At 30.5% G+C, this 21,339-nt stretch overlaps 1 protein-coding gene across 1 annotated transcript in view; it reads left to right on the top strand.

The window, feature by feature from the left end:
• The window catches only part of LOC107443142 (uncharacterized), a 230,856-nt gene that overhangs the window by 199,674 nt on the left and 9,843 nt on the right, over nt 1-21,339 (top strand). The window contains exons 4-9 of the mRNA XM_016056911.4: nt 7,952-8,032; nt 11,320-11,490; nt 15,183-15,304; nt 15,941-16,052; nt 18,309-18,528; nt 19,696-19,760. Coding sequence (XP_015912397.2) covers nt 7,952-8,032; nt 11,320-11,490; nt 15,183-15,304; nt 15,941-16,052; nt 18,309-18,528; nt 19,696-19,760 — 771 coding nt within the window. The remainder of the gene's footprint in view (nt 1-7,951; nt 8,033-11,319; nt 11,491-15,182; nt 15,305-15,940; nt 16,053-18,308; nt 18,529-19,695; nt 19,761-21,339) is intronic.

The raw sequence follows: 21,339 nt of genomic DNA on the forward strand, positions 1-21,339 counted from the left end.
ACATAATTTTCAATATAAGATCTCATGCCGGTCCAATAGTATCTCTGAGAAATACGTTGGTAAGTTCCTTTCTCTCCAAAATGACCAGCAGTAGGAGAATCGTGATGCAATTTCATGATAGTTTCTCTTTCTTGGGAAGGTATTACAAGTTGAGCTTCTTCTGCATCGGAGTCTGGGGCATATCTATAGAGTATCCCTTGATTCATCAAATATCCTTTATCTGACCAGTTCACAAAATCTTCATCCTTCTTATTATTTTCAAAACATTCGATTATTTTCTTAATATTTTCATCCTTTAGCTGAGCATCACGAATGCTAGCAGGACTTCTAGATGGCATATCTACGCTCACAAAATTACAGATTTCTGTATTGTTTACTTTAGTATCACAGACAGGTCGAGACAACATATCAGCTACTACATTCGATTTTCCAGGAAAATATTCGATCTTTAGGTTATAAGATTGAATTTTCAAAGACCAGCGGGCTAATCTTCCAGACGGTGACTTTAGATTCATCAACCACTTTAATGGTTGATGGTCCGTCGCCACAGTGATTTCTTGGCCTTCTATATAACCGCGGAATTTATCAAGCGCCCACACGACAGCTAATGCTTCTCTTTCTGTGGTTGAGTAATTTCTTTCAGCTGCTGTGAGAAGTCGACTGGCATATTCTATAGGATGTTCATTTGTCTTATCTCTCCTTGTAAAAGCACTGCTCCTAAGGCATAGTTACTAGCATCAGTTCTTAAGATGAATGGTTTCTTACAATCAGCTTGTTTCAATACTGGAGGAGTAACAAGACATTTCTTGCGAGTTTCATAAGCTTGTTGTTCTGCTTTTCCCCAATTCCAACTGGTTCTCTTCTTTGTTAGATTACTGAGTGGCAGCGAAATATCAGCAAAGTTCGGGATAAAACGTCGATACCACGAGCAAGATTGTAAAAAGGATTGCACTTGCTTTACATTTTTCGGTTGGGGTATATTGTTTATAACTTCCACTTTAGCAGGATCAAGTTCTAATCCCTTAGGCGTTATCCAGTGTCCCAAGTACTTTACTTTTTCACAAGCAAAGTGACATTTCTCTCGTTTAGCATTCAGTTTAAATTCGATGAGCCTCTCAAACACTGCTTGAAGATCGGAGAGATGGTTCTCAAAAGTGTCCGACAAAACAAAGATGTCATCAAGATAAGATAAAGCTAATATATCCTTTAAGCCTCTTCTGAAACGATCAATCAACCTTTGGAATGTGGCTGGAGCATTTCGTAGACCAAACGGCATCCTTAAGTACCGGAAAGTTCCATAGGGACAAACAAATGCTGTTTTATCCTGATCTGGTGGATAAACTGCAATTTGGTGATAACCAGATCTAAGGTCTAATGTTGACATATAAGGTGTATGCTTAGCCTCATGCAATAATTCATCCATTAATGGTAAAGGATATGTATCTGGTACAGTGAGGGAATTAAGTTTGCGGTAATCAATACATAACCTCATGCTACCATCCGGTTTAGGCACAAGAACCACAGGTGAAGCGTACGGCGACTCGCATTCTTCAATGACACCTTGAGCCAAGAGATTGTCTAGTTCTTTCCTGAGAATTTCTTTTTTAACAGGCGTCATTCTGTATGGTGGCGTTGCAACAGGAGGATTATTTCCCGTCTCAATACGATGTTCGGCGAATGGAGTAACTTCTCCCCCTAGTTGAAAGCATCTTTCATACCTTTTAAGAAGAGCATTAATTTGATTTCTTTGATCAGGCGTAAGACCTTTTCCTTCATCTTTACGCAAAGCAAATGGGTTAATTTCAACCTTCGCTACAGGAATGCGTTCAGTGGATTCGCAATCCTCAAATAGTGAATACCTTTTCTTAGAATTATCACCAAAATACCAAGACTTGGTTGATGCTGCTAATACTATATTAGCCTTCTTTAAAAAATTTATACCCATCAAGGTTCTGTTACCTTTAGCTTCAGGTAAAACTATAAATTCTGTTTCAATAATTCTACCTTCAATAGTTACTGGCAGTACAGCTGACAAAGTTTCTCTAGATTGGGTCACACCATCAGCTAATGTAACATTATGAGTGTGCTTTTTCAATGCTACTTGATTTTCCTTGAATAATTCAAACATGCGCTCACCTGCAATACAACGGTTTGCTCCTGTGTCTGCACAGACATACACCTCCTTATTGCAGATCGTAATAGGTATATTCGGAGTTGACCCGGTCGAAGTATTACAACTATAGAGCATTACCTTTCTTGCTTCAACAGTTTCTTTCTGTTCTGCAACGGAACAATTAGGGCATTTCTTTCTTATAAACCCTGGTTTTCCACAACCATAACAAGATATCTTCGATTCTTTATTCGAGGAAAACTCGTTTCTTTTTACTGCATAATTAGGCTTATTTAATTTCGAGTAACTATCCTGAGATAAGATTTCTCTCTTACTTTTAACAGCCGTATCCTTCCTTACATAAGTGGATCTAAGGTTATCGTAGGCGTCAAGCTTATCAGCTAAAGTATCTGGCGAGTTTAATTGTTCCCACTCATCCAACAGATGTTCCTTGCAATCAGGAGGAACTCTTCTTTTTATTTGATCCGCAATGATCAGATCCTTAAAAGTGGTAACATTCAGCTCATTCAACCAATTCTCGAAATAAGCTCTCAGTTCAAAATAATGATCACGCCAGGTGCTTTCTTTTTGTTTGCGATGAGCAAAAAATAATTGCCTAAATTTCTCGGAACTCAATTTGAAACGCTTGAGAAGCAAATCTTTTACATAGTTAAAATTTGAAGCATTTTCTTCAGACTCACGGGCTATGAGGGTAGAAATCGAACTTGGTATCAGACTTAACAGGTGGGAAACCCAAAGTTGCTCAGGCACTTTTGCTAACTTTAGCTGCCTTTCCAGCAATATCAGAAATAGGGTGATATCATCAGTTTCGGCTTTAAATGGAGGCAGTAACTTTTGAATATCTACTCTGGTCTCAGAATAAGATGTCGGATGTACTACGCTTCCAGTCTCCGCACCTTTAGGTTCTGAAGCTTGCAGTTTGAGTTTTTCCAACTCAAAATTCATTTCCATCTTTTGTTTTTCTAACTCGAATTCTTGTTGTCTACGTTTCTCTTCCAATTCGGTGTCTGCCTTACGTTGTTCTTCCTCACGTAATTCAACTATATTTTTGACCAGTGAATTTACGAAGACCTCGTCTTTAAACAGAGGGGAGGATTTTATAAGCTCGCCCAATTTTGCAACTTTCATGGTTGGTTGAACGTCCAACTCCATCTCAAGTGCTACCTGATATAAAATATCCTTACGCGCCTTGTCAATTTCAGACATTTTGACAAAAAAATTATTTTCCCTAAAAATCCTCTAATAACAACATGAGAAAAAGACTAAAAATTCGTTAAAACTTACCTTCACCCATGAGCTTTGTTAACTATTTCAATACATGATATAAAACATTCAGTGCCTAAAATATTATTTACTTTTCACTAATAAAAGGTGAAATTTATACCACTCATTAAGATATTTAACAAACTTAATTTCAAATTAATACCTTAATTAATATTCATTTAAATATTAATTACCATATAAAATATATAATTTTGTGCATTATATAACAGTCCGCACTTTTTATCATGAGATAATAAACAACTAACTCTTACTATATAGCAATAAAACAGTACTCATAATAAAATTAATTCTTAAACAAATTAAAATATCAATACCAATAATGAACAAATATAATACCAATAATATCAATACCAACAATATAAATACCAATCATCTACAAAATAATACCAATAATATCAATACCAACAATATAAATACCAATCATCTACAAAATAATACCAATAATAGCAATACCAACAATATAAATACCAATCATCTACAAAATAATACCAATAATATCAATACCAACAATATAAATAAAATCAATAGCAATAATCTACAAAATAAATTTCCTTTAAAAATTAGTGTTCTTTTAAATATTCAAAACAAAGCATCAAAAACATTACGTCATCATTCAAAAGAACAAACCGCAAATTTTTATTTAATAGATATTTCTTCTTTCTTTTCTCCTGAAAAAAAAAGAACCTATCTTCCTTTTTTTTTTTTTTTTTTTTTTGCTTTGGTTTGGCCGGCCGGCCCAAAATTTAAATATTTAACATTACTTGCATATTTTAATAATTGTAGGTTTGATTCTGCATTAATTTCTGCAGGTTTGATTCTGCATCATTATTTTCGAAATCCCCGTTTCGGATTTCTAATTCGGAAATACCTAACTTATTGAACGTATTCACATTGTAGAACTTCATAAGAGCAACAGATTTAGGTATACGTTTACCTATCTTTGGTATTTCGACGAAAACTATTTTGAAAACGAATCATGACGAAAACGAAAGCGATGCAAATTTGCACTACATCACTATTTTCGGTTCTTGACCGAAGGCATAAAAATGACGACTTCGGGCCCCATAGGTGGGCCGCCACTATAATAAACCAGGCTAGCTCTCTATGTTATTTTTCAAACATTTAATTAATATAAAAAAATACAAACACAACACTAACAAATATCAAACAACATTTTTGTACTACATATACACATCTACTTGTAAACAAAACGATCTACAGAAAAATCCGAGAGGATCATGGGTGAAGTTTTCCCTAGCTCCCTCTTTCGGGCAAAACCAGGCATTACAAAACTATTTAAATTCTTTCGTGAAATAGTATGAAATAGTATTAGAAAATCTGATTGATAAATTTGTCGATGATTGAAAAACGGTTCTCTCAGTAAGGGCAACAACTGCTATGAATGCAACAATGTAGAATTTTCATGTTACTTTAAACAGAAAATAATGTATTAAAACATATTATGTATTTATTTATTTAATTAATTATCTATTTATATACTTATCTTTTTATCTATTTATCTATCAATTTAATTTGTCTATTTAAATTATTTATTTATTTAATTTAATTATTTATTTAACCTATTTATTTATTTAATTAATTTATTTATTTATTTATTTATTTAATTAATTAATTAATTAATTTATTTATTTAATTGATTTAATTTTTTTGTTAATTTGTTTATTTAATTTATTTATTTCATGAATTTACATATTTCATTTATTTATTAATTTAATTAAATAATTAATTAATTAATATAATTGTAATCAATGAAATGAAATGAACTTTGTGGGTGGAGATCATGCGTCCCCGGATGGGACTCCCAGTAGAAAAAAAAAACAAAATTAACTTTTGGGCTGCAATAAATGCAGCATTAAGATAGTAAAAAACTAAAGAAATTGCTAGTAGAAAAGCAGCATTATAATAACAAAATTTTAAAGAAAATACATGGTAGAAAAAATCGTGCTGTAACACCAAAATTTGAAAACAACTGGTGGTAGAAAACTAAGGCTAGAATAGCAGATTTTTTAAGCAACTAATGGTAGAATTCTCATTTTGTAATAGCAAAAAATAAAGCAACTGATGCTACAAGTGTAATGCTAGAAAATGCAACAAAAAAGCATATGTTATTTGTGAATTATTGCTATTGAAGCCGAAAAGCGAAGTGGTGGTTACTGCTTGATTACTGCTTGGCGAGCAAGATATTTAAACAACACAAGCTGGTTTATGTATGCTGGACAAACAGTAAAGTATGCCACGTATTTTTAAACACTCAAATTAGAAAAGAAATTGTATTTTTCTCGTCTTCTAACTTTACTTTTTTTAAACATCTGTATTTTTTGTGTTTCGGTGATAGCTTGTGTTGAAAAAATTAACATCTAAAACAAAGTAAAATTTATTAAATCTATATAAATTTTACAATGTGTTAGTGATAGTTAAAGACTAAAAAAAAATTAAGAATTCCATACAGAATCCTTAAACGCTCCAACACCCAGATGTAAAAAAAATGCAATAGTAATTATGTCAACAATTCAAAATGGTTAAACGAGTCACTATATTTTAAATTTTAATGTAGTAAGGTGTGTTTCTATGGTCTATCTAGCTAAGCATTTCTGCTGAAAAATTTTTAAGAAGAAATTACTTTCCGAATGCTTTAATGTGGGGTTACTTTTATGATAACAAAACTCAATTTTAAAATTCAGTTTATCTTTTAGAAATATGAAAGATTTTATTTAATCGAGAAAGTTTGAGTTTTTCAATTTCTATTGATGAACTTTTCATCAAGTGTTTTAGAAAATGGCAGGTATGTAAAATGAATCATAAAACAAAAATATATAGCTTTTTAAGAGAAGTCTTTTCCTTAGAATGATCGATGTCACGCGAATTCCCCATTTAGATAAAAGTGTGTAAATACATAAATATATTTCATCAAAGCTAAAAACGTTTGATACTCTTTTTCGAGAAACGCTTTTATCTACTTGAAAATGACGTTAAATATTTCAGAAAAAAAAAGCAATCTGATATTTGATTTTTCGTTTACAATGAGACATCATTTAGATATCTCGAATTCACAGAATATATCTCTCTGCAATAAAAGCTAAAGAAAGGTGAATATTTAAAAAGGAAAGACAATTAAATAAAAATAGGAACAAAGGACACAACAATGAAGCTGCTAAACGATGTACACCATAAACAATAAAAATATGTAAGATTATCGAAATCCAAAATAAATTTATCTACAATTTTCTTTTTCCTGGATCAAATGACATCTGGATTTTGAGCGATAGTAGGAGTGCAATCCAGCACCTTTCGGATTGGCATGGGGTGGGTGACAGTAATGGAGTTTTAATTTTAAACAAGCTGAAGAACCTTTCTTTCTCCCATAATATACACTTGCAATGAATCCCATCTCATGTCGATGTTGAGGGTAATGAGATTGCAGACTCCTTGGCTAAGAGCGGAACTGATCTGCCCTTGCATTCTTCGGCATCTCTGACTTTCTCGGAGCTCCACTCCCGTTTTAACAGGCTTCGTGATCCTGTGGCCCCTCCTGTTCATCATTGGTATCAGTGCAACCGCCCAGGTGGCAGCCTGACCCTTCAGTGCAGTAGGCGGGATCAGACGGTTATATCAAGATTTCGAAGCGGTCACCTAAGAACTATGTTGTTCAGTAATGGTTCAAGAGTTTTCCCTGTTTGCACTAAGTGTAACGACCAACAAGCTACTCCTGAACATATACTTCAATGCCTAAATATCTCTAAAGTGGACCTCTTTTCAGATCCACTTTTTGTTACAGACTTACTCAGAGTCTCTGGAGTCATGGACTTGGTTTAGCTCCGCTAACCGTGTGGGTCAGCAACAACATCTACAATTAATTTGAGCCTGAATCTAAAAATAACTTGAAAACTGCTATAGCTAAAATCCAAATAACCGAAAGCTTTAAAAATTCTTTCCTAACGAAACTTAGAAAAAGTCAATTTGAAAACTATTTTTGCCATCAATTCCTATCACGTTTTAAGCACATCGAAAAATATTTGTAGACGATTATAAAGTTTGTCAGTACGAAGATAATTTCACTCAAAATAAATTTTGTTTTACTATTTATTATTATTTTTTTTTATAACAGTCGAAAATACTTTAATTTGTAAGTTACACTAGCTTTAAATTGTTTTGAAACAAGTCATTTTAAATGACAAAAAGCCAAACTTGAATGAAATCGGTCGAATAATCTGTGAGAATTTGAATTTTAAATGTGTAAATTTTAAAATTGGATAGCTAAATCACTAAGAAGTCTAAAGTAATTCGAGTGAAAATTTTATCGAATAATTCAAATAATATTTTTAACTGCCAAATTTTAATGTTCCTTTTTTAGTTTGATAAGACATATAGCAAGTAGATACTATAGTATTTCTTAAAATATTATTAATGTTGTGTTCATTACAGCGTATTGTGATGGTTATAAATCATTTTTTTTTGTTTTATTAGATGTCTAGCATGTAGAATAATTATATTATCATTATTTTTTGTTTATTGTAGCGTATTGTGATGGTTATAAATCCCTCCATCAAGCTTGTTCTACCATCAACGCGGATGCCCCTCTCTATTCGCTTTTTCGAAGTAAGTTGATATTCATTTTTTATTCTTTGTTTGAGTGATTTATATTGAATAAACAATCTCTGCATTGGAGCAATCAAAGCTCTTTATTTTAATCACGCAAAACCTTTATTTCAAAAATTATGGAATTGTTATTGGTTTCATGTTTTTTTTTTACTTTGAGGTAATTATTAATCATTCATACATTATTAAGTTGGTCATAATTGCGTTGGAAATAATGTAACTGGTCACATCACATCAGATAAACTAGTAGTTTTAGTTCCAAATTTGATGAGGTATTTTTGAAAATACTGCATCGAATTTGGTGCGGTTATTTGATCAACACTGAAACGTAAGATGTTGAGATCATATATTTCAGTTTGGAAAAGATTGAGGCACTCTCGATAATCGAAAACTTTAATGAAAAAGCGTCATACGAAAAAGTAATATAATTTTTTGAATAATTTTTTTAAAGTGAATGTGAAGTAAAAACACCATAATACTGTTATTTTCAGATGTATTGTTTCATACATGGGTGTTAATTTAGGATGAAATTTTTTACAATTAAAATTTCTATTGCCGATTATTTTTCGAAACAATACATATTTCTTAGCAGAATTCTTTCAACAAAGTTGATTATCAATATATATATATATATACATTCCAATGGTTCTTGTGCTTATTTTTACTATTAGATGTTAACATAATTTCGTATAAGTATATTGATAGATTACTATTTTACAAAATAATGCATTTCTTAACTGTACAGCATCTTTATACAGTTGAAATGCACCATACCATAAAAATCATTATTAATATTATACATTAGTAACATATTGGTACTTATTTCATGAAACATATCGGTTAATTCAATGAGTGTATCTAATAGAAAGTGACATTTCATATCGGGAAATATGAAACCATGGCTTATACCATAAGGCATAAGACGAGGCAATACGTTTAAAGAAAGCATCCCTTTCTGCATATGTTTTAATTATTGCCTTAAAACTCAAATGAATGATAAAAACTTACACAAAAGTTATTAATTAAAAAAAGCAACAAAAAAAGCAGCTCTATACGTCTTGAAAAGTGATTTGTGGAGAATAGTAAAAAACTTAGAATGATAAGGAATAATTAGTTTCGTTCGCTAATGATCGAGGAACGAGCGATTGGTGGCAGCTGGCATTCACGGAAGTTGGAAAAGATACAAAGTTGGCTACATGAGATTCCGTTCAATGCTTTCATACTTCACTTTTTATTATATCAGGAGTGCGTGTTGATGATGTTGATGCCATGAAAGACAAGATTCATTAGGATCATCGAAAATAGATTAGCCGTTAAAGATTATTTGATTGAATTGAAGCGATTTTGATTACTTTTTGTGGAAAGTATTTCTCTCCATTCATTTTAAAATTTTAACAATTGATTATGTTAGTGTGTTTATGAACGAAAGCAGATGATAGAAACACTTAGAAAATTGTTAAGTTGAACCAGATAATCATTTATACACTAGGAGTTACTTTACAAACCACCTTACCTTTTTAACCGATGGACATTGAAACTTTTTTCCACAAGCAAGAAAGTTTGAATAAAGCAATAAACTTCCTTGCTTGTGGAAAAAAGTTTAAAGTGAATAAAACATTAAAACTAATAATTACTAACTATAGATTATTCTATTGAATTCAAACAATTTTGATTTCTTTTTTGTGAAATTATTTGATTTTATTCACTTAAAAATTTGAATGATTTATTATGACAATGTGTTTATAAAAAAAGCCGATGGTAAAAACACTTAGTAAGTTTTTAAGATGAACACAACTATAGACATCACTTTATATTTTGAGTGGCTACTTTAAAAGACCACCAGATCTTCTTTTTTTGTGCAGAAAAGAGCTATTGCTTCCATAGTGCTGAAGATAACGAGTTTTTGTAATACTAACATCGTAGTATAGGACCTTCATTTTGCGTCGCGTCATAACTGTTCATAGTTGTTGACCAAATACATCTTCGTATGCTAATGGTATATCCTAAGGATATTTTCAACAGGTTATTGAGTATTTCTATGATACAGGAATTGTACAGAATTAGTTTAAGAAACATGATGGAAGAATTACATTTTTAAAATGCCTTGCCCACTTTCTAGATCACAATCAAATTGAAAATTTGAGGGATGATATGAAAAGAGTCATCCAGCATCCATATCCGTGCTAAGAAAAGGATTACAATACAATGAACAACCTATCAACATTTCGTAAAGTCTACTGAGAGAATAAGCAAGCCTGTATTAACTGGAACTGTTGACTAATGAGATATTTAAGGGTGGTTACAATTAAGTGTACGCATTCATACGTAGTTCTTCCACATTAAACAAGCTTACTTATTTACCTACCACCCAAACGTTACTATCTTCTTTGTTCAGATTTTTTTATCGCCTTTTTCCTAATAAGAAATTTAAGCTCAACTTATCTATATTCTCAGGGCATTTATTTTCAACCAGAATTCATCTAAATTTAAAACTTGGTGTATTGAATATTTCAAATATAGTGTACTAAAAAATAATAATAGCAAACGGACCACCTTAAATAACTTTTGATCTAATTATCGGATCTAAAAGGGCCCAATCCTACTGGTTTGAGGGAATGATCTCAAATATTCTAATTGATAAGTGTAGACGATATTTTAAGTTACGAAATAAGTTGAAAATCGTACTCTCTCTGAATAAACATATCTTTTTTTCGTCGGATTCAGATTTCTGACTCTCAAAATGTTGACCTGTAGCCGCAATCTGGGAAATATGGCTCGAATAGTTTGGTTAGGAGAGCGGTCTGAAGTTTGAACCCCTTAATGTTAATTTTACTTTGTGCGTGTTTCAACACTTCTAGAAAACATTCTAATTGAATTTATAAATTTTTGCATACAATTATAAAAGTCATTTATTCGAAGATAATTCCGCGATAAACATAAACTTTAGTAAATTTTTATTATTTTTTATGATAGTCGAAAAACGTTTGAATTGACCAGAGCTGTCCGTTTATTTTTCTGCTCTCTGTACAAGCCTGTATAAATCCATGTTTCAATTTTTTTGATCTATAGCTTTATCTTAGTTTAAAAAAATTAAAACATTATTTTGTATCTATCTTTATACACATATTTTAGTTATTTTTTTTGTCCCCAAGTTTCAGCTTTGTTCCATTTAAATTATTGAAAAACAAAAGTATACTCAAACAAATGTTTCCATAAATTAATAAACTCAATATACAAATAACTTAATTATGCGAATAAAATTACTAACATTAGTTTGTTTCTAATAGTGGATGCCAAACCTGTATCTTGCCAACTAAAGGGTCCTTATACATTTACCTACAGTAGAGGCCATGGTGAATGTCTTTATCCTATGTCAACAATTGACTCTTGTACAGACGATTCTCGTCTACTTTTCCGATTCCAAGCCTGCGCTGACGTCCTGGGAACAGAAAGTTCTGGTAAATTGATTCAGTTTCTTAGTTTCAAACAAATACATAAAAAACCATTTACTTTTATGATAATTAATAGATGTTCACATTTTTTTTACAAAAAGAAATCTATGTCCGAAGAGAAATTTTGCATGAATTCGATTTTTCGTTCTCTAGGAAATATCTGCTCAATAAATAATAATTTACATTGTAGCCAAGTAGTACTTAGTTAGTACAACTTGGTTAATAGAACTTGCTACTTGTACAAGCAGTACTTGGTTGGTAGTAGGGCAGTGGTAGCCCAGTGGTTAGAGAATCGGACTTTGGTCCGGAGGAGCCGGAGTTCAATCTCCGACTCCGAGACCCACCGGGTACATGCGATATACGTGTTTGTAAATTCTGTGTAAAATTGAATATCCTATGGTCAGTCGTTGAGCAGTACCATGGGTACAAATTCCTTCCCTTTTTTCCATGCCTAAATTGAAGAAGTGGCCCCACAAAATTGCGATGGCTCACTTTAGCTTATCTTATTTTAACTGAAAATCACCGTCGGGCTACCAAAGAGGAGTTTCCACCCCCTCAGCAGAGGATCAAAATTGTGTGGGCATGTCTTCGGATCATCCTCAAAGATGTTTCTTTTACTCTTGCCAATAGCCCATTGTGCAGCTCTAGTGCAACGTAAGTAAAGTACCAACCAAGTACTGTTATCTAATATTAATATTAAATTTGAACTAACAGTAGTGAACATCTTAATGGAATAAAAATAATATATTAGAAAATATTAGTAATATAGGCCATACTAAATATTTATTACGATATTTAAATTGCAATTAAGATTTGGCATGCCCTTTGATTAAGGAAGCAGTTTTACTCGCTTTTGCATAAATGCTAAGAGACTTTTACAACTTGTGGCAAATTCTTTTGTTCCTATACCATGTACTTAAATCAATGATTTATAGAGGTTATTTTTTTATTGTAATCGATTTTGTCAGTTTTTGCTTGCAGACCCATAAATCTATTATAGAAATATGACAGTCACTTTTTTGAAAAAGAATTCCAATATTATTAGAATTATACGAAAGAGCAAAATACTTATTGAGAAATTCCATTTTTGGAAGAAAAGCTTAACTTTGGCCTCATTTTTTGTCAATTTCTCGTACTTAGCACTGTTTACCATTACCTTAATCTAAATGAAAGGTACATCTTCCTGGTATGAGAAACTCTCGCAAAATATTTTATTTTAATGCAGATTGAAATTTAAAAAAACAAATTTTTGGTTAAAAAAATGCGCTTGCTTCTATACTATACTGTATTCTTTATTACTGTATTATACCTTATTCACTATATAATTATTATAATTCTATTTTTTTGTTGTTCATCCACGGTTTTAAAATTTTAAGCTAAAGCGAGTAAAGTTCTTTTATACTTAATGCATTTATATATTTTTTTTAACTTACCTTACTTTATTACTTTTACTTAATATACTTTAACTATAGTTTAATTCATTCATGTTCTTAAATATCTTTCCAGAACTTAAGTGAGGATGGTGATATAATAGTGATTAATAGTAAATATGCATGCATTTTTGTAAAAAAATACATGCTTATCGAAATGATTTTTATACGTTAAATGAAACTCGTAAATGTTAATGTTTTTTTAAAGAAATACTTAAAGTATAACATAACTCATCTTTATCTGGTTAAAAGAAAGTAAACTTCCACGCAAAAGCTGACTGTTAAATAAATCAAAGCTACTTTTTCCATGAGAGTTTTTAAATTCTCTCTTCTTTTGATTTTTAATTAACATATAGTATACTAATTAGCTGTCAACCACATATGTTTTAGTTAGTTACGTTAGTTAATTATATCAATTTATAACATTTCATTAATTACATTAATTACACAGTTAACTACATTTATTGTAATTTAAAATATATTAGTATAAATGTTATAAACATTAATCTGTCTAGACAAGACATCAAACTAAAAAAAATTTAAGAAAGAAACGTATTGCGTTCTATTGTACTGTTTCATAAAATTCGAAAGAAGTACTCATTTGGCTCTATAAACTGATTTAAAAAAATGTTAAGTAAAATATGTGCAAATATTATTAAAATTTCAAGTAGCAAATAACTTAATCGTCTTTATGCATATTTTTAAGAAAAAATTCAAGCAAAAATATTTTTTTTAATTTATTCAAATTATACGTTTCCCTCTTGAAATTCAGTAAAAAAATTTATGAAATTAATTTACTTCTTAAATATTCTAACGTGTTCTAAAAGGCTACTAAAGAAAATGCGGATGAACAGCATTTGATTGCATAAGAATTTTTTTCAATACGCATACAATTTCTCCAAAAACTTCATCGCATTTAAATATATTTACAATGAACAACTGTTTTTTACCATATTAGCTTTTCAAATTCTAAAACCTATACATTTAAAAAAATAAGAGGAATTAATTTACTGTTCAAGAGTTTTTTTTAATTCTTACAATTTTAACTGGATGTTTTTTTGTTCACGTATGTTTCTTTATCAAGAACATACTTTTTGTTTTAATTAAACCTCGTGTAAATTTCAAATAATATTTTATATTAAAATAAATGAAAGGAAAGTGGGGAAGAAATAATGCGTTTCATTAATTCTTGAACTTTCTGGGGAGGAACATGAACAGTTCTAATAAAATTAATCAGCAAGAGCTTTGAATAAAAGGTGATTGCAAAGTTTTAGACGGATCAGTCTAATTATTTTTACAGAATTTAATTTAAAAAAAATATTTTTAAACCTCATTTTAACTTCACGAGCTATAAAAAAAATTACTCAATTAATTTTTTTTAAAATTAAGCAAGTTACTTTTATAACTGATTAATTTTCGTCAATTCATAACATATTAAAAATCAGATGCTGAAAAAAAACGAAATGAAATATAAAATTTAATTCTGTCGAAATATCTAACAAATTTGTTTGTGCATTTTATACGCAATTTTCCCTGCTTATATTTCTCTGTTTTCAATATAATTTATTTTCATTAAATTTAATTACTAAAAATTATTAAAATTACTAAAAATTACTAAAATTTTCATAAAATTACTAAAATAAATAATTTCTTAAGGATAATATTATTGATATATGTTATTCTATTATATTATTTTCATTAGTGCCAATTTTCTTTTTAAATGCCAGTTCATTCATTTGTGAATAATTTTTGCAAGGTTTTTTTCGTGTATTATTCGAACCTCTATTCGACAAAACATTCATGAAACTAAATTAATTCTTGTGTAAACAAGTAACTGCTATTATTGAAAAAAAAACGTTTACAATACTGAGCAATAAATGACAGTTTTATATTATTTACCAATAAAATATAATGCTTTTTGATGAATTCTTTATCAAGGATTACAACACATTCGTGTCATTCGTGTGTAAGTGATTTTTTATAAAATCAGTAACTCCACAATTCTCCATAAGAAAGCGAGAAAATTTTTTACGGATTTTTGAACTGGTTAAGTATTGCTGACTTACTGATGAATATATTAATATTTATTTATTAGCTGTTGACCCTATTAAAACATTGTACATATTTTTAAAACCTCCAAAATTGACTTTCTGGATATTGTTCATTTCATATTCACTACATTAGAATTAGCACAAAATTGTAGAAATGTTTAATTATTTGTTAGCTTGTCTGTTTAGTATATATAGTAATGATTGATTTTCATTTTAGTTGAAGAACTTAGCTGCCTTGCTGTATGGAAAGAAGGCTCTGCGCATTATTTAGTGGGGAAAATGTCAAATGAAAAACATTTAAATCTACCTTTCACTGATGATAATACATACAGATGTTTTGTAAGTTTTTTATTTTTTATTTTTTTGACATTTATACATTTTCCTTACTGATATTATTCATATTTAATCAAGTGCTAAAAAAATATTTATTTTTCATGCATTAAGTCAAATTATTTAAGCATAAAGCTATTTTATTACGTTCGAATTATGTATGTACATATTATGAAGAATAACATCATAGTCATGCGTAGTCAAAATGCGTAGTCAAAAATTTCAATAATGTAATTTCATTATTAAGTTACGATTTTTTAAACTTAACCAAAGTTTTGAATAATGAATTTCTATTATTATGCTTCTATTGCTTTTTACTCATTTAAATTTCTAATAATTATAATTAAATTATTTAGAGTAGTATTTATAGTATTATATATAGTTTAGGTGAATGCTACTGATGATTGTATTGATGGTTTATTGTTGTGATACAACAATAAACAACGTTTTGATTATTAATCTTCGGTTAATTTAAAATTTACTGACCAGTTATTATATTATATTATATTATATTATATTATATTATATTATATTATATTATATTATATTATATTATATTATATTATATTATATTATATTATATTATATTATATTATATTATATTATATTATATTATATTATATTATATTATACTGCTTTATTTAGGTTTTTGATTATTTGCCAGAGAAAGGAATTCAAATGTCTCAATCTGCAGACGCTACCTGTGATGGTTTAGTTTCGCCATGGGAAGGATCTCGTACACTTAGATTACTCAGAAGTAATAAATACATATTTGTTTGAATTTCATCATTCATAAAGCTGCACTTATGGAGATAAAAAAATATTTCAAGTTAAATTTAAGAAAAATGAAACTTAAATTATAAAATTATATTTCCCGTTATTTATATTTTGAGATTAGCAAAAACAAATATTACATTAGTTTAAAATAGTTCAATTTCTGATAGAATATTCATTGTAGCAATTTCAAAATATTTACATAAGAAATCGATCTTATTATCTACATCGTTCATTTAAAAAAAAATATTTTAAATTATACGTTTGCTAGCTGAATGCGTATTCTTCGAAGGGATTGAAAAAAGAAGTAAGTAATAAATAAATTAGAACTGAACTACACTACAAAATCATGAACACAACTGAAAAATCTGCACCAATACAGTTATTAAAGCGAAAATAATTAAAATTTCATTTTTATTATCTCTTTCCTCTTGGTTTCTTTTATCCGAATCGGAAAAAAGCGTGTTTAGTTGGTCATTTTATCCAGACCAGCGGGTGACCGAGCTCCGCTCGGAGAAAACAGGTATCGAAGCTAACTCGAAGATTTAAATTTTCAATTGTGATTTATCAAAACAATACAATGCCATAAGAAAATTTGTGAAACCATTGGTGAAAAGATAACCGGTTAAAGTGCACACTATTGTAAACTATCTAAACAGAGTTTGGAAAGGGAACTATTCCATACAAAGGTAAAGTTTGAAAAGTCATAGGAAATAAAATGTAATTGATAACAAAAAATTATACAATTAAAGACACTGTTCACAACGAATTCGTAAATTTGCTTCCGTTCATCCGCTTCTTGAAAATTCTTGTCCAGGAAAAGGCGTCGATGAGAGAGGTATTGTCGAGCCTAAAAGACGATGTAAAATCCGCAGGAAGACGCGTCATCTTGGTGGTTGTAAGCGTTGCGAGGTTTCACGATGCATCCTTTCAGCTTTTCATTCGTAACAACGGTATTCAGAACGTGGAGTACTTTTCTCAAAACAGCATCGATGGGCAGCGGGTTGTCGACTGGATCGCAGACTAATAGTTGACGTTCTCCATAGCTTGCTTCGTAAATTCCTAGCATCCAGTGCTCGCCTCTATCCATTTGAGCTCTCTTGTGAATGGGAATGAGTAGCACGTCGAATCCTTGTTGAACGCCGTATAGATAGTTGGAAGCCTTGTTCTGGTCGCTGATATCGTTGAGAAGAGCCATTCCTTCGTAAGCGCCATCCGCTGTTGAAACGTAGAAGCGTGCGACAAATTCAGGGTGAAGTACGGCAACTTTGACGGCCGGGTAAGCTTGTTCGGCGTAATGGAGAAGCATTCTGACAATGACGGTATCTTCTAGTTGTCCATTTGCGGGTAGAATTGAGTTGATCGCTTGTTGTTCCAAAATTCCGGCTCCTTGAAGAATTTCATGTAGAGGTGCGTTCTGCATGTTGAAAATGTAGCTTGAAATCTGATGAATGTTGAAATGTCGGACTTTGTTGACGGTGATTTTAACACAAAAGTTAAACTTTTCTCCACTTTGATAAATGCAAACTAATGCGAACCTTACAATTAAATTATTAATTCCTTCGTATATTATTGGTTTAAGTTGTCGAAAATTAATATTTCATTTGTAAAGTTCGCATTAGCATACATTTATAAGAGTGGAGAAAAGTATCTATAGCCATTATGGCGAACTAATAAAGTTTGAAAATATCCTATCTGTAACTCCGAACTGCTCGACCGTAGCGCTTCAAAACCGGCGCCAATCGATTCTTCGTGGCCAAAAACCCCAGACCCCCAAGTTTACCGGAGTTTATTAATTCTGGGGCGATTTTCAACTTGGCAACCATTCCTTGTATTATAGTATAAGATAAAGAGTAGTTGTTTTCAGTATCATTTGACCTGACACTTTTGCTCGTGTCTAATTCATGAGAGTAAAATTTACCACAATCAAACAATGTTCTTCATTTAATTGGTACTTTCTTTCTAAGAATAAAATACTTTCTTTTGAAGAGTCCAGTAAATTTTGTATAATTTGGTAATAAAATAAAAAGGAACTCATATGCAGTTGCGAATGGTTACTTAAATCCTACAACGCAATGATCTTTCCTTAACTTGCAGCGAAGTATAATTTACATACTTCGATTATTTCTATCATTTATGATATATTTATTTTGATTGCTCTGAAGTTTATTTTTTCTAATATTTGATATTCTGCCCATAATATTAAATTAATTTTTAATATTGTTTGAAAACATTTCAGGCAAACATCCAACAGCCAGTTGTCAATTTCCATCATGGGTTGCTTCCTCTCATAAATGGCACACATTAGACGGGAAAAAAATCTATACATTCAGCCATAAAAATACATCATTCAAGCTATCACGACTGCACGATCATACAGATACAAAATTTTTATGTATTGATGAAGTTTCTTCAACGCCAAATACTAGCACATTCATCACGTACAGCATGTCTGGATGGTGAGTATGCCAATTATCTTTCTATAGAATTTGTTTCTCCACTAGTAATCTTTCTTGAAGCACTTGGGGTAATATACTGAATGATAAGAGCCATGCTGGCTTAGGGGACAGAGCAGATGCCTCTGAGGTGACCGGGATCAATTCCCAGTGATGGCTTGTCGAAGGGAATTCCGCACCCGACTCGTATCGACCATACTGCTGACGTAAAATATCCTCAGTAGTAGACGGATCAGGGGATAGAGTCCTCTAGGTGTCAGGCTAACCGTGGGAGGTTCTGTGATATTCCTATTTATGTAATGCAAATGCTGGCTCGTTCCATCAAGAAGTCTTCCACCAAGGCGAATTTCACCAAAGATTTGACCCAGGAGCTCCCTCGTCTTCCGGGTTGGATTCAAAATTACAATGCTGCAGAGTTGAACATTGGTAGTCGTAAACTTAGAATCAAATTGGTTGATTAACGACTGTTATAAAATAATATGAAATATAATCATAAACCACATTTCTCAAAAATTCACACGGAGAAAAGAAGATTCTGATAAAATCGCCGTTCTGTATGTTAATGACAGTTTTGGTTCAAAGAAACTATGATTCTGGTCAATAAAACCTAATTATACAGAATTTAAACCGTTCATTTTATAATTTTTAATTTGCCAGTAAATCAGGTTTGCAAATTATAGTTCTTATTACCACACAGAAAGTAAAAAAAAAATACAAAAAGGAATTTAACCGAATAAATGGTTTTTATGCCATTCTCTAAAGTACAAGATAACATTTCTAAATTTTTACCACATTTACCAAATATTATCACATATTATAAAACCTTATATTATTGCTAATTTTACCACAATCATTACTATAGCTCCTTAATAAAAATTACCGATCCCTTTGGTGTTCGCATAGAGCCAGAAACACTGTAAATTTTACATTTTTCGGGCAGTACCGACTACTGTTTTATTCTCAGTGCAGGAAACTGTTAAAAAAGAAAATAAAACGCGTAAATTCTACGAATTCCAGGTGGGTGATGAGATGTTTCTATCTATTGAGCTTCCATTTAGTGGAAATTTTAGAAACGTACTGATTTCACCTTTGGAAAAAGTGTGGTTTTTCAGTATATTGCCCCAAACCCATTATTTCTATAAATTAAATTTGTTTTTCCTTCTTTTCCAGTAAAAATGGTTATGTTTGCATGAAGTTTTATCACAGGCATAGACATATAATAGAAATTCAATTTGGTAAGTCACAATTTCTTTCTCTAATTTGAAATTAATTTTATTTATAAATTGGTGACAGTTAAAACATTACTTAAATTTAATCTATCATATTTTTTTGCATGAAGTTGAATTAAAGAATCCTGATTTTACTCCGTAATTGAAGGGGATTTAAAAGTACAGTTTACACACAAAAAGGAACTGATTACCTTTCCTGAATAACGTTTCCTAATTAATTAACTGATGCTAATTAATTAACTGTGCTAATTAATTAACTGATGCTTTAAATTATGAAATCAGATACAAAAACGTACCTTCTCTTAATAAACATACTTTTTTTTTAACATATTTGATTTTCTCGACCCAAAATAGGGGAGATAGACGCAATCTGAGAAATATGGTCCTAATAGTTTAGTAAGGAAAACTTTGAACCCCTTGATGTTAATTTAACTTTTTGCACAGTTAACCATGTCTCGAGAACTTTTTAAACAAATTTACAAATGTTTGCACAGAATTGGAGAATTTGTTTATACCAAAAACATCCACAGACAAAAAATAACTTACACATCCACAGACAAATAATAAAAATGATAAATAGTAAATATTTATTATTTTTATTATTTTATTTAATAATAACTAAAAAAATTTGAATTCTAAGGAATACAATTTCTTACACCATTTTAAAGAAAGAAATTTTGCATGACAAAAGATCAGATTTGAGCGAAATTGATCGAATAGTTCCAAAATAATAGAGCGGTAATTTTAAAATTCAGTATATTAATTGAGAGAAATTACGTTTTGTGTCAGATTTCGTAACGTAAAAATATCGCTTGAGCTAACTAGCTAGCATATCTGATGTCATCCCCTCGAACTATTAAGATTGAGTCCCAGAAAGCCAAGATCCGATCATTAAATCAAAAGTTATTCAGGGTGTTCCGTTTCTTTCCTTTATTTTTTTACTTATTTTAATTCTTTACTTATTTTAATTCTTTACTTATTTATTTATTTTGTTTTCGCACACTTTAGTTTTTTATCCTATATTAAATGGACCAACTTTGATGCTACCGAACTTAGGAAAGTGTCTACAAAATAGCAAACTGCTTTCTTGTCAAAAAGCTGATAAACAACAACTAACAACAAATTTGTAAAAAAAACATCAGAATTACAAAAATAGTAGGAACTATTTTTTTGAAAGCAGATTCAATGCTTATGAATACATTAAAACTAATTATTGCAACTTAAGCTTAGGTAGAAGATTTAACTCATTCAAATATCTTCTATTTTGCTTTTCTTCGACAAAAAATTTATAAAATTTCCACTTTCTTCTTAGGAACTTTTTGATAATTTCTGACTACATCATTTTATTTTTTAAACATATTTCCTCAACTTTAAACATTAACATAACTACTTTACCTTGTTTCTTATTCAAGTCATTAAAGCCATATCTCCTCCTTAATGCTAATCCATAAAAGGAACTGTTTATCATTACCAAAGTATAAAAAAAAAATTTAATGGAAACATGCTGCAAAATCTAATACCTCTTAACCGAAACCCAATATTTACATAAAGACACAAAAAGCAAATAGTGTCGATTTACATAATT

The sequence above is a fragment of the Parasteatoda tepidariorum genome, chromosome 8 (genome assembly GCF_982258835.1).
Source record: "Parasteatoda tepidariorum strain Cologne lab strain chromosome 8, Ptep-v5.0, whole genome shotgun sequence".
NCBI lineage: Eukaryota > Metazoa > Arthropoda > Arachnida > Araneae > Theridiidae > Parasteatoda > Parasteatoda tepidariorum.